The 12,437-nt window shown below is 33.0% G+C and overlaps 2 protein-coding genes across 4 annotated transcripts; one reads left to right on the top strand and one right to left on the bottom strand.

Annotated features, from left to right (window-relative positions):
• Positions 1-1,392: 1,392 nt before the first annotated feature.
• Positions 1,393-12,328, top strand: LOC117216854 (procollagen-lysine,2-oxoglutarate 5-dioxygenase). 2 transcript variants are annotated; one of them, XM_033463946.1, is made up of 10 exons: positions 1,393-1,871; positions 4,575-4,809; positions 4,901-5,241; positions 5,304-5,757; positions 5,836-6,063; positions 9,629-9,950; positions 10,254-10,358; positions 10,493-10,639; positions 10,686-10,832; positions 11,778-12,328. In XM_033463946.1, exons 1-10 carry the CDS (start codon positions 1,778-1,780, stop codon positions 12,060-12,062), a joined length of 2,358 nt encoding a protein of 785 aa, XP_033319837.1. In that variant the 5' UTR covers positions 1,393-1,777; the 3' UTR covers positions 12,063-12,328. The 2 variants fall into 2 exon arrangements, with proteins under 2 accessions (XP_033319837.1, XP_033319836.1); XM_033463945.1 differs by lacking the exon at positions 10,686-10,832 and having other exon boundaries at positions 1,396-1,871.
• LOC117216857 (immunoglobulin domain-containing protein oig-4-like) lies at positions 6,109-8,796 on the bottom strand. Of its 2 annotated transcripts, XM_033463952.1 has the most exons (5): positions 8,199-8,796; positions 7,980-8,137; positions 6,731-6,926; positions 6,509-6,658; positions 6,109-6,429 (listed from the first exon to the last, which is right to left on the bottom strand). In XM_033463952.1, the coding sequence occupies exons 1-5, from the start codon at positions 8,382-8,384 to the stop codon at positions 6,271-6,273; spliced, it is 849 nt and encodes a 282-aa protein (XP_033319843.1). In that variant the 5' UTR covers positions 8,385-8,796; the 3' UTR covers positions 6,109-6,270. The 2 variants fall into 2 exon arrangements, with proteins under 2 accessions (XP_033319843.1, XP_033319842.1); XM_033463951.1 differs by lacking the exons at positions 7,980-8,137; positions 8,199-8,796 and adding an exon at positions 7,006-7,183.
• Positions 12,329-12,437: the final 109 nt, after the last annotated feature.

Here is a 12,437-nt window from a genome sequence, read left to right as displayed (position 1 = left end):
ATCAAAATGTTAAAGAAGCCTTCGTCTACATTGCTGTCCCACTAATCGTATTAAATTGACGCTTGATCCTATTTGTTGGGCATTAGTTCGGATCTCTGATCTAACTTAATTACCTACATACACGATAACCCTTATTATTTCAAGTACGTAAATCTGTTTTTATAATGTGATTGTTTATTTTTTATGCATATATATAGTAACATAAAATTCTTTTTCTTTTCCTCTCCAAAACACGAAAAAATGAACGAAAGAAGCTACAGGAAGAGGAAAGAAGGAAAAAGTACGCGGTTACGGTGTCCGAGTCCTTACAAAAAACTTAATCCGTCGCGCTTTCGAATTCCATTTCACCTATAAATGATTCGATTTGTTTAGGTTCATATAGTTCTATTGATTTATCGATCAAAGTTGGATCTATACATCATTTTCAATAATCAATTTTCTTAACATAATATATTTTTTATAATAAATAATTACAAGTCTCGAAAATACGTGTAATGTACCGTATTAAAATATTTATTCAATAGATTTAAAGATTTTTATTTAATAAATACAAAAAAAGATTTACATTTTGTTATATGATTGTATGACGTGCAATGCGTGAAAATCATGATAAACAGAAGAAATATTATACTGATTAGTGTTTTGATATTAAATTATATAGGTGTTGATGCTTTAGTTAAAGAAGATTATTTTGGCAGCGAGAATGCAACATGTGTTGAAGAATCGATAAGCACATTCAAGAAGATTGTTGCTAAACGCTATAAAGCAAATATAAATTTTTGTGACAGGAATACAAAGAGTGAGGGTAAGGGTATTGCATTATATTATATGATTGCTAAAGATACTTATGATATAGAAAGTGGTCTGTAATACATAGTACAAATGGGATCAGCAAAATTCTATGGCTCAAAATAATATGAAAATTAAGAATAACAAAATTGCGTTGGAAGATTCGTTTTTAAGAAAATCGTGTTTGAAAATTTATAAAGTATACGTGAATTTGACTAATTATTTTGTATCATAGAATCTCCTTTACTCTACTGTACCATGAATTACGAATCACCCTGTATCTATTTGATGTTTCATTACTTCAAACAGTTAACAATGAAATCATTTGTGCTATAATAACAGATAATACGTAGGTATGTATTCAAATATGTAATTCAGAAAGGATTACCAACTTCATCTGAAATTTTATTAGGTTGGCACATGTTAAAGAGTGACATCTTCAAAATATTATCGACAATGCACACGACCATTTATGCAGTCGATAACTTTGTAGTGTATAATCAAAGAATCTCTGATATAATATATACTTGGTGTTTAGTGTTTCGTGATTTTTAGCTAAACATTATTTAATTTTTAACTAATATGTTAAAATCTTGTTTGTATCCTAAATCTACATAAATCAACATCAGAGTGAAACAACGCGTACTGCCATCCGTGTTGTGTGAAACGAATTATTCCTTATTCCCAATGTTATTAAATCGATTAACACTTAAGATACAGATTAATGACTTAGAATATTGAAATCATTATTTGTACATCATATAATCAAAAATGTCCACGAGAATCTCATTTCGTTCCTTTAAAATCATAAATCAGAGTCAAGTGCCGAACGTAGTCGTCGAAGGTAGTAACTTTTGTTCAAAAAGTGTGGGAGTAGCAACGAACTTGCTTTCCGTCCTTCGAGACTAGTCTTAGTACTCTTAGTCAGAAGTCAGAACAGTGCATTTCATACATTCTTCGGCGCGTTTGTGGTTCTTTTCAGTTGAAAATGCGTGAGAAGAAAATTGGATGTTGTCTTTTTTGGAGCCTCTTTCTGACCTACCACGTGTTTAGCGAGACTCTACCATCAACAGACAAAGACGGTAATAGTTACATCCTAGCTCTTTTAACTTCTTCGTCAATGTTCCTGAAAAACTCATCTAAATTAATCTGCATGAAGAGAAGATAAATTCGATCAACTGTGAATGTGCTTCTTATCATTCTTGGTTGTTAACGTCTATTTTATTGTATGATCATTTATGTAGTTCGGAGGAAAATATAGGCCGGGATATTGTTTTGCTATTTGTTATTATTTAAATTTTACGTATTTTACGAATTATATACCATACCAAGTTCACAAAAAGTACACAAAACAGTTATTGAAAAAATCATCTAAATTAAATGAAATTGAAAATGGTAACATCCAACAGAGTGGAAATATATGTATATATACTTTTTAATAATATAAGTTTTATTAAAATAATCATACTCCAATTTACTATATTTTTTCTACTAAAACAAATGTGAATTTATAAGAAATCATGCTCATCATTCCGGCGTAATTGCTATACGCAAATGAAATCTTGTAATTTTGTTTATTGGTTCCCTTTTCGTGGTTACTTGCCAGGGAAAGTTTTTGTTACGTTGACCCTAAAGGCGATAAGATTTTACGACTATTGTGGCGTTTAATCGATCGTTTAAAACTTACATTTTTATTTAACTTATGTTGATGAAGCGTAGGAATTATTTTATCTCACTTATCAACCAGCGAGGAAAAAGCATCTTGACTTTTTTCAATTTATGCGAGATTATAACATCTTTATCCTTGACATAATTTTACTATGGAAGAGGAAACTATTTCATTGTCCTTAATTTGTCATATTGAAATTAATGTACATGGCGTAAGAATTAAGAAGAAGTAGGAAGAATTATTAAAGATTACTAAAGAATTACTGAAGATTATAGAATCCAAACGTGCGATCAATTTATTAGTAAATTAACTAATCTTATAAATAGTAAAAACAATGATTTATAAAGATAAATCGTTGTACATTGTCACCACATGTTCGTTTATACATTTAATTAATGCACGGTATAGTTACAAGAATAATTGGAACAGTAACAGAGATTATATTCGAAGGCAAACACGTGCACCATTATGTATGTATGTATATATTCTTGAACCTCAACGGAACGATTTGATATCTCCTTTAAAGGCGTAGCAAAGAATAAACTCTCTCGAAATATTTATTTTATTATGTATAAACAGTCTTGATTAATACTGTATACATACATATGGCTGTGTGGCTACAGTGGTATACTGTAATGGCTACAGAAAGTATTTGTATTTATTATAACATTTACTTACTAGTTAATTAGACTTAAATATATTAAATTTTGCATCATTTAGTACTTTTATATGACTACGAAAATTTGATATTATGAGAATTAAATATAAAATAATAACGATAAAAAAATGTTTCATTGAAAAACAAGGGTATGCTTAAATACGTTTTATAGTTAGAAGGAAATAAATGTATTTTACAGTTATTACGACGCATTTAATACACAAAGAAAGTGCCTGATCGACAATGCCTTGATGAACAATTAAATAGCGTTCGCGCGACCTGGTTATCTTTCCATTTCCGTTTACATAAGCATATTCTCTGAAGATGTCTCTGTTTCCAATTTTCTGAAGCCTTTTATCATTATTATGGCAGCTTCTCCACGAATTTTCTTAATTAATTCCTTAGATGTGTTTATGAGGAGAACGATAAGATTAGGCAATATCTTTACAGAAGTCGAAATTTTGTATAAAAATCTTCTAAATATGTGGCTACATGATGTCTATGTAGTATGATAAAAACATCGCATTTTTTAATTCAACTAGTTATTATTCTTATAGGAATAAAATGAATTTTGGCTTCTTAATTTGCAATTGTGCCCAAATATAAATAAAAGGGTTGGATTTCAAAATAACACGGCTTTTTGACAATTGAAATTCCGTTCAATATGTATTATGCGAATCCAATTTCGCTGAGAGCTGACGTGACTGTTAACACGTACAGTAATTCGAATCATGATGTCATGTGGAAAATGTAGCGCTTATGTGAATCGCGTTTGCCTAGCTTTTGCTCGTTCGGTGCATATGTTGATGCCTAGTTGCTCAAAATAGATAAACCCTTCCAATATGGGCAGCCACATATGCTTTAAAAAGGAGCAAAGGCGAAATCAAATTTTACTCGTTACCAATATTATTGAACTAGCTATTAAATAAAATATTGCAAAGCTATGTATATGACAATTTAACATTTAAATTTTTCCGTTTCAAGGCTTCATTTTCAAAAAAATAGAGTTTGAACGTGTTTAGTTCAGAATCGGGTTACAATTAGCCCTGGTACACGTATATAATGAATTTTCAAATTTATTTTTCTCGGAAACGAATCGTCTTGTGAACAAATTTTGTGACTTCACGACTCCACTGTAGATCGCAGTTAGCCAAAGTCGACTTTCTCAAAAACGAAGCGTCATATGGATAAATTTTCTATATACAGTTTTCAATATTTTGTACATGTTACATTCATATATGCATAAATCTCTGCGCAGCGTTTTTTTAAAGGGCCATTTGGCCGTATGTATTCAGGGCTGAAGTGTCGCGTTCGAAATTCAAATGAGACGGCCAACAGGAAAATATTATTTTTCTTTTACTCACTGAAATGTGACATATATACAAATATATTACATCAAATTTTTTTTCCATTTTTCTTAGAGTATGAGAATCTAAATACCGTTTAAATTGTGTACAGATGTATTGGTGTTCACCATTGCTTCGAACGAAACCGATGGCTACAAAAGATATCTCAGATCGGTCAATGTCTATGGATTTCGCGATAATTTGAGAGTACTTGGTTTGGGAGAACCTTGGTTAGGCGGTGATAACATAAAAACCAGCGCAGGAGGAGGATACAAAGTAAATCTTTTGAAGAAGGCTCTAGAAAACTATGGGGACGATGACCAGAAAATTGTTATATTTACGGACAGGTCTTTTGCATATTTCATTTCCTTCTCTAACTTGTTTCATTTGTAATTTTAATTCTAACGTTTAATTTTAATAACTACCTTTATATTTTAGTTACGACGTGATATACTTAAGCGACTTGACTGAGATCATTAATAAGTTTAAGAGTATGGACGCCAGAGTTTTGTTTTCTGCAGAAGGCTCTTGTTGGCCAGATAAATCGCTAGCGTCCAAGTATCCATCCGCAGCTCTGGGGAAACGCTTTCTAAATTCTGGAGGCTTCGTGGGCTATGCTTCGGACGTTTACGCGATTTTAACACATGCCCCGATAAAAAACAAGGATGACGATCAATTATTTTATACGTTGGCGTATCTCGACGAGGAATTAAGGGAACGTCATAAAATTAAGCTGGATCATAAGTCTGAGATATTTCAGAATCTATATGGTGCTGTAGGTAAGTGAATAAGTAAAATAGAATTGAACGAATAAAGTGAATAAGATTAATTCTTTTTATAGCTGATGTGGAGTTAAAATTTGAGGGTGGCAAGGCTTCGCTTTTGAATACTGTTTATAGCACAGAACCATTGATTCTTCATGGAAATGGTTACAGCAAGTTATCGCTGAATTCTTTGGGGAATTATTTGGCTCATGCATGGAGTCCTGAGGAAGGATGCGTAATGTGCTGGGAAGAAACGATAGAATTGGATAGAACAACACCGGAATCATATCCGATTATATTAATCGCTATATTTATAGAACGGCCGACTCCTTTCTTGACCGAATTTCTATCAGCGATATATCAGCAAGCATATCCAAAATCCAAGCTACATTTGCTTATACATAACAACGTAGAGTATCACCAAGATGTACTTGATAATTTTATGAAGAAGGTTGAAAAGGAATATAACAGTAGTAAGCAAATTTCTGTGAATGATGCTATGAGTGAAGTTGATGCGAGAAACTTAGCCATGTATGTATCAAAGATATATTTAACCTTATTACTTTCAATGAAATTTCTGTAAATTTTAAGATAAATATCGTTCTTTAGGGATTATTGCTTGTTAAAGGAATGTTCTGGATATTTCTCAATTGATTCCGTTTCCCATCTGGATAACGAACATACTTTGAAACTTTTGATAGAACAGCAGCGAGATATCATCGCACCATTACTAGTCAGACCATATAAAATGTGGAGCAATTTCTGGGGAGCTATAATGGACGATGGATTCTATGCTCGAAGTTTTGATTACATAGAGATCGTCAAGAATGAACGCAGGTATGTGTTAAAAATATTTTACAAACTTGCTATTTTAATGCAACGTACTTTATTTATTGTCTAACTATGCATACGTGTGCAAACATTATACATTTCGTGAGAATCATTTCATGTTCTTTTTATCACTAATTATTTTAACCGACATCTTAAAGGCAATAACTTTCGATTTCATCTATATTCGTACTAAAGTATCGTGAAAAAGGAAACTTAATCGAAAGCGATGGAAAAGTCAGTCTTGAAGGATCTTCGATCGATACTGTACATATTATCCGCTGTACATTCGTAGACTCCAGCATCCATTTGCGTCGCAGGATCTATTTCCAGTTTCGATTTCACTTTATCTGGACCAACTTGCCATTCGTGTACCTTTACATACAAAATTTCCATCATTATGATCATCGTTTATTAAGACTTAACCATCGCAATTAAGATTATCTATACTAACATGTAGGTAAAGATGTGTATAGATCTCAGCACCATCCTTGAACCATGTGATGTGTGGCCGTGGGTTTCCACGTGCCACGCAAAGGAAAGCGATTTTATGTCCTAAAACGTACTCTAAATCAAAGTGCGATGCCAATACTATTTTTGCTCCCTAGATAAACATTTTTAGAAAACAATTAACAAATTAGAAGCGACTTCTAACTTGGTTTAGAAGTCTACGTACATCATGATTATTATAATATTGATCACTTTCTGGATCACGATACTTTCCAGTGATAGGCAGTCCTATTTGGACTCGCGATCTGGTTTTTCCTCTGCCTCGTCCTCTTCGTCCAAGAATTTCCTGGCTGTTTAATAGTAGTACGATTAACAGAAATAACATCACCGTAGAGCGTGGCATGATGATTTGAGCAAAGCAACTAGAAATGGATAGATCAAGTAGATGGTTAAAAGTAGAGAAAACAGAGGAGTCTGTGTTAATATGTCGCAGATACTCACCGAGTACAGACAACGTATGACGATCACACGGAACTCCGATGTAACTAACAGTTACCTACTCATTACTCCCCTAGTCTTCTCTCCTATCTATTACAGATGTATAGACAGATACTGCTGAACTGCATGTATTATACGTACATGTGGTAGTTATTCATTCGACACCTATTGCAACTCGGTCATCACCAAATTCCAAATGCTCTAACTTGATTGTTCGTTCTACCTAGTACTGATAATCGAATTGGTTCTAATAAAACAAGATTGAATATGACAAGCCTGAACGTTGTTTCAGGAACTTTTTCATTTAATTCGCGAACAAAATGGCAATTCGTCAGACAAATTTGTGATATGCTATCTTATGTTTTATTTTATGGTTTACTCTATAGATGTACCACCCTTGCAAGAGTCAATTGTGATTTAATGAATAAAAGATAGGGGAACTTTAAATTTCCAAGTGCGCCTTCATGCTTTGAGATTCTTAACGATCTATGATATTCGTGCATTAAAACAAATAACGAAACGTGTCGTACATCTTTCTTTTTATTATATTTTTGTAAATATAACGCTTTTGCTGTTATAAAAGTGTTAAATTCGACATTATTAGATATGTTTCGAAGAAAGGTGAAAGTGAAAGTGTATAGGCTTTAAAAAATTAAACTTGTTATTTAAAATTAGCTTTTCTGCTATTACGGTAAGTTGAAGAGATTGACGTTTAAACTTAAGTATTGTAACTACGACAAAAGTACTGATTTTAATAGGAGATCATGACATAATCCGTCCTAAAGCCACGACGATCAACCGCATATTGATTATCCGCTTGACATTCGTAATATCCTGCATCTTTTTGGGTGGCTGGGTCAATTTCCATCTTTGATTTTAACGTATCATTACCAACAGGCCATTCATGCACCTGCAATACGCACGATTTTACAACTATCCTCAAATTTCTGTTATAGGAATCCCTTTTTCTGAATAACGAGAATACCTGAAAGAATTTATGATGATACAATTCGATTCCATCTTTCAACCAGGTGATCTCAGGCCTTGGAAATCCAGTGGCCATGCAGAAAAACGTGATCTTCCTACCCAACATGTAATCCAATTCAAAGTGTGATGCTTTCACTATTCTCGCTCCCTACGAATTTTAAAAGTTAAGCGATCGATGATCTGATATCGATTAATATCTTTGAACTCACATCTTTGTTCTCGTAGTAATTAGCACTAGCAGGATTTCTGTGAGGAATCAGAATAGGCATCCGAGACTTGTAAACTCTTCCGCCACTGCGTCTGCCGCCTCCTCTACCTCCTCCACCTTTTGCCGCGTCTGTGTTTACCAATAAGCCAGCAAAAAAGAACAGGCAGAAAAGTTGATATATCTTCATTTGTTCTACGATTATATAGTTCTCAATCTTTTTTCAAAGTGTCAATATTTCTATGCACTTTACATAGAGCTGTTACACTTGGATGTATCTTAGCTTTCAATTGATTTTGATTATTCTAACTTGGAATTAGAACACTTGAAATGTTTTTGAGTAACTTTTGCAAAACATTAAACGTGTTTATACTTATGTATGTTAAAGATAGTCGCTTGTATACCAATCGAACTTCACCGGAAAGCAATTGTTGGTGATAAAAGTGACACAATCTTCAGGTGCTTACCGGCTACACGGAACCGCTACTTTTGACAAGTGGTCAAGCCGAATCTTTGGGCTTCGGCCTACAGCCTAAAATATGAATGGACTATGCACGATGGGCATGTCGCGTCATTGGTGACAGAGTTATGAATCTCAATTGGATAATTATGCATAACCCATTGCCAGTGTGTTCATCAGCCAATCACGACATCAGACTGATTGCCTTACGAAATATTGTCTCGCGGGACTAACAAACAAGTATGCTGGTCCCTTCTATGGTTTCGCGTCTGCTTCTTCACTGGCCTTGAGGTCCTGAGAACAGCAGACCGATTGGATACCCACGTGCTATTATGTATTAAATCGATCGTTCATATGAATTAAGCTGAATCGAATCATTATTTTTCACCACAGTAATTACTGTGCTGTATTTCATATCAGTAGAAAAACTTAATATTTAATATAATATCATACAGGCTAGCCACAGCTAGTTACAGATAGGTAACGTACGTTACTTTCCCATTTAAAAGCTGTATAAGATTCTTCTTGGTATTGTACTTTTAAATTTTTGTTGCACATTTTTAAAGTGTGCAATTTAAATGTAAATAATTCGAGTAAAAACAATTGAATTTTTTTTTTAGTTAATACATTTTTCTAACACTACTCTAATGGCAGATGTGGCCTATTTCCACGACAATCGGTATGTTAATAAACAGAACAGCAGAATTTGAAGTATTAAAAACCTGAAAGTTGATCATTAACGTGAATTGCACCCTGTGAAGATTACAGTTTGGTAATGAGTAATCCTTTTTCTTTTTTTTTTAGGATTTTTACTTGTTGCTGCTTTGTGAATTTGGAACAAAAATTTAAAAATATTTATGTAATACAATAAAAAAGAGAGTCATACAACTTTTAAATGCGGAAGTGACTTAGGGACCACCATGTATACATATATATATACATACATAAATATATAGCGTATAATATTATTACAGAGGACTATGGAACGTGCCGTTTATCAGCAATTGCTACTTAATTAATGCAACTCTGATAAGTAACAAAGAGACTCGTCCATCCTATTCGGAAGGCGATCTGGACACGGAGATGGCTTTCGCTTATGCTAACAGAGAACGAAACATCTTCATGTATGTCAGTAATAGAGTTGACTTTGGGCATCTCGTTGATCCAGATAATTATGACGTTACGGTAACACATCCGGATTTCTATCAAATTCTCAACAACAAATTAGATTGGGAAAAGACATACATACATGAAAATTATTCGGAGAACTTTAATCCGAATAAAACTCCGGTGCAGGTAAAAACATATTTATACATTTCTAGTGGTCGGATAAAAGAGACGTAGATACGCCAGATAATACGCTAGAATTATTAACTTTGTCGAGAGGCACTTGTAATATTTAAAGTGCAATGTAAGATCAGATGTTAGATTTTGGATATACTATTGGTATATGTACTGCGTATATATATGTAGTATAGTGTACTTATCCAATTGACCGATATTGTCTTATACTCTTTTTCCCGCTCATTATATATATTTAACATTTATCAGATATATGAATTCTCAGTATTATTCAGGTCGATTAAATTTTCATTTTAGGTTTGCCCAGATGTTTATAGGTTCCCTATAGTAAACGAGAGGTTTACGAAAGAGTTGATAGATATCATGGAAACGTTTGGAAAGTGGTCGGACGGATCGAATCATGTATGACTATTTATCTTTAAATAGTTACAGTAACAGTTACACTAATAACACGATAGTTACATTTTCAGATAAAACAGTCACAGGATAAACATTTACCTTATCACTAAACAATAACAATATAACTTTTCCAACAGGATCCGAGATTAACGGGTGGTTATGAAAATGTACCAACCCGTGATATACATATGAATCAAGTAAAATATGAGCCACAGTGGCTATACTTTTTAAAGGAGTATGTTAGACCTCTTCAGGAACTCGTGTTCGCCGGATATTATCACGATGTAAGATATTTGTCTTTTAACTATAAAATGTGTTAATCATTTTTAGGACCCACGTATCGAAGGTGGATACGAAGCCGTACCAACACGAGATATTCACATGAAACAAATCGGCCTCCACGAATCTTGGTTAAATTTTCTTTATGAATATGTCAGTCCTTTGCAAGAACATGTTTTTATAGGATATAATACGAATGTAAGAGTTATCAAAAACAGGATACATATATGGGAATAAGTAGTCTGTTGGTTGCACAATATTTCTCACCCTGATCTACATATAAATTAATGCACCGTTGCACAAATTTTAAATTGCAAGACATTATTTGGCAAACTGATCACATCATAGGGAATGGTGATAGGCTTCGTATTCGGATTCGTTGCACTTTTTTACTAGGTTGCAGTTATATTGCTATACATATATAAAAGATGTTCTATTTAACTGGAAACGATCTCATAAGGGATTAAAGTTGTTAAAAAATATTCCTGCAATGTTGTGTAGTACATAGGAGGACTTCTTCACTTACAAAAGACACTTCTTAAGCTGAATGTTAGAAACTGAAGATATGAATCTAAGAGGCACAAAGGGAGATAAGAAACTCGATCTTTGTCTAATTCATAGCGTAATCATTTGATGGAGTTAGACCATGAAGTTGTGTATAATTCAACTACTGATTTCCACTGGTTCATTTTTAGGATTTAATCTATGATATTCTACTACATGAAATGATATTATGTAACATATTGTTTGTATTCGTCTCAACAAACGCTATCATATTATGAGCGGAAAATACAGGGTTCCATTTAAGAAGGTTAATTTAATATTAATATCTCTTCCACTATTACGCTTAGAAAAAAATTGTTTATATAATCTATAATATCTTTCTATACTCGTATACTAAACAATTTTTGTAAGAATACTTTTTTGATAAAATCAATCCCTCGTGAGAAATTTTACCGTCACCAGTTAAACGAAACAGCTTGTTGTAGGTGAAGTATGCATATTGTATTGTAGTGAAACATTTCAAATAAATTGAGAGTATCACAGATTGAATAGAAAAATACTCTGCATTGTTTTGAATATTAATGGAAAATTAGTACAAATAAAATACTAATTGAATATGTTCGTAATTGAAATTTACAGCCACCTCGTGCACTCATGAATTTCGTCGTAAGATATCGTCCAGATGAACAACCATCATTGAAGCCACATCATGATAGTTCAACTTATACCATCAACATCGCTCTAAATAGGGCGGGGGTGGATTATGAAGGTGGAGGTTGTCGATTTATCCGCTATAACTGCTCTGTTACGGACACAAAACCAGGTTGGATGTTGATGCATCCTGGAAGATTGACTCATTATCACGAAGGACTTCGAGTTACCAGTGGTACAAGATACATTATGATTTCATTTGTCGATCCTTAATCGATGTATCGAATTATATACACATATTACATGCTGACTGATAAGGAACAAAATAACTGTATAAAGAATGTTCAACTATGTTTCCATATATGTAAATATATGAGACAGTAACATTAGTGGGAAACTTAAAACTGCCGATACGAACAAAGTATGTATTTCAAGAAAATAAGGTTCTCGTATCAATGTTATTTTTATAATATAGGAAGAATATTTGAGACATTTAGTGAATATTAAGTATTTGTATGGAAATAAAATGTTAACCCGCATTTGTATTTATCATTTTGATGATATCATGAAATGGTCATCAGTAAATCAGATTCAATTTTTTACATCCCTTTTGTTTTATTGTTATTATTAAAAACTCGTTTTTTTAAG

The sequence above is a fragment of the Bombus bifarius genome, unplaced genomic scaffold (assembly GCF_011952205.1).
Source record: "Bombus bifarius isolate JDL3187 unplaced genomic scaffold, Bbif_JDL3187 scf7180000007974, whole genome shotgun sequence".
Lineage (NCBI taxonomy): Eukaryota > Metazoa > Arthropoda > Insecta > Hymenoptera > Apidae > Bombus > Bombus bifarius.
This window is presented reverse-complemented; position numbering and strand designations above follow the sequence as displayed.

Coding starts and splice junctions, on each gene's coding strand:
- LOC117216854 (XM_033463946.1), top strand. CDS start 1,778: ATGCGTGAGAAGAAAATTGGATGTTGTCTTTTTTGGAGCCTCTTTCTG. Junction 9,951..10,253: donor CGAATAAAACTCCGGTGCAG/GTAAAAACATAT, acceptor TTTTCATTTTAG/GTTTGCCCAGATGTTTATAG. Junction 10,359..10,492: donor GGTCGGACGGATCGAATCAT/GTATGACTATTT, acceptor CTTTTCCAACAG/GATCCGAGATTAACGGGTGG.
- LOC117216857 (XM_033463952.1), bottom strand. CDS start 8,384: ATGAAGATATATCAACTTTTCTGCCTGTTCTTTTTTGCTGGCTTATTG. Junction 8,138..8,198: donor ATTACTACGAGAACAAAGAT/GTGAGTTCAAAG, acceptor TAAAATTCGTAG/GGAGCGAGAATAGTGAAAGC. Junction 6,430..6,508: donor ATACACATCTTTACCTACAT/GTTAGTATAGAT, acceptor TTGTATGTAAAG/GTACACGAATGGCAAGTTGG.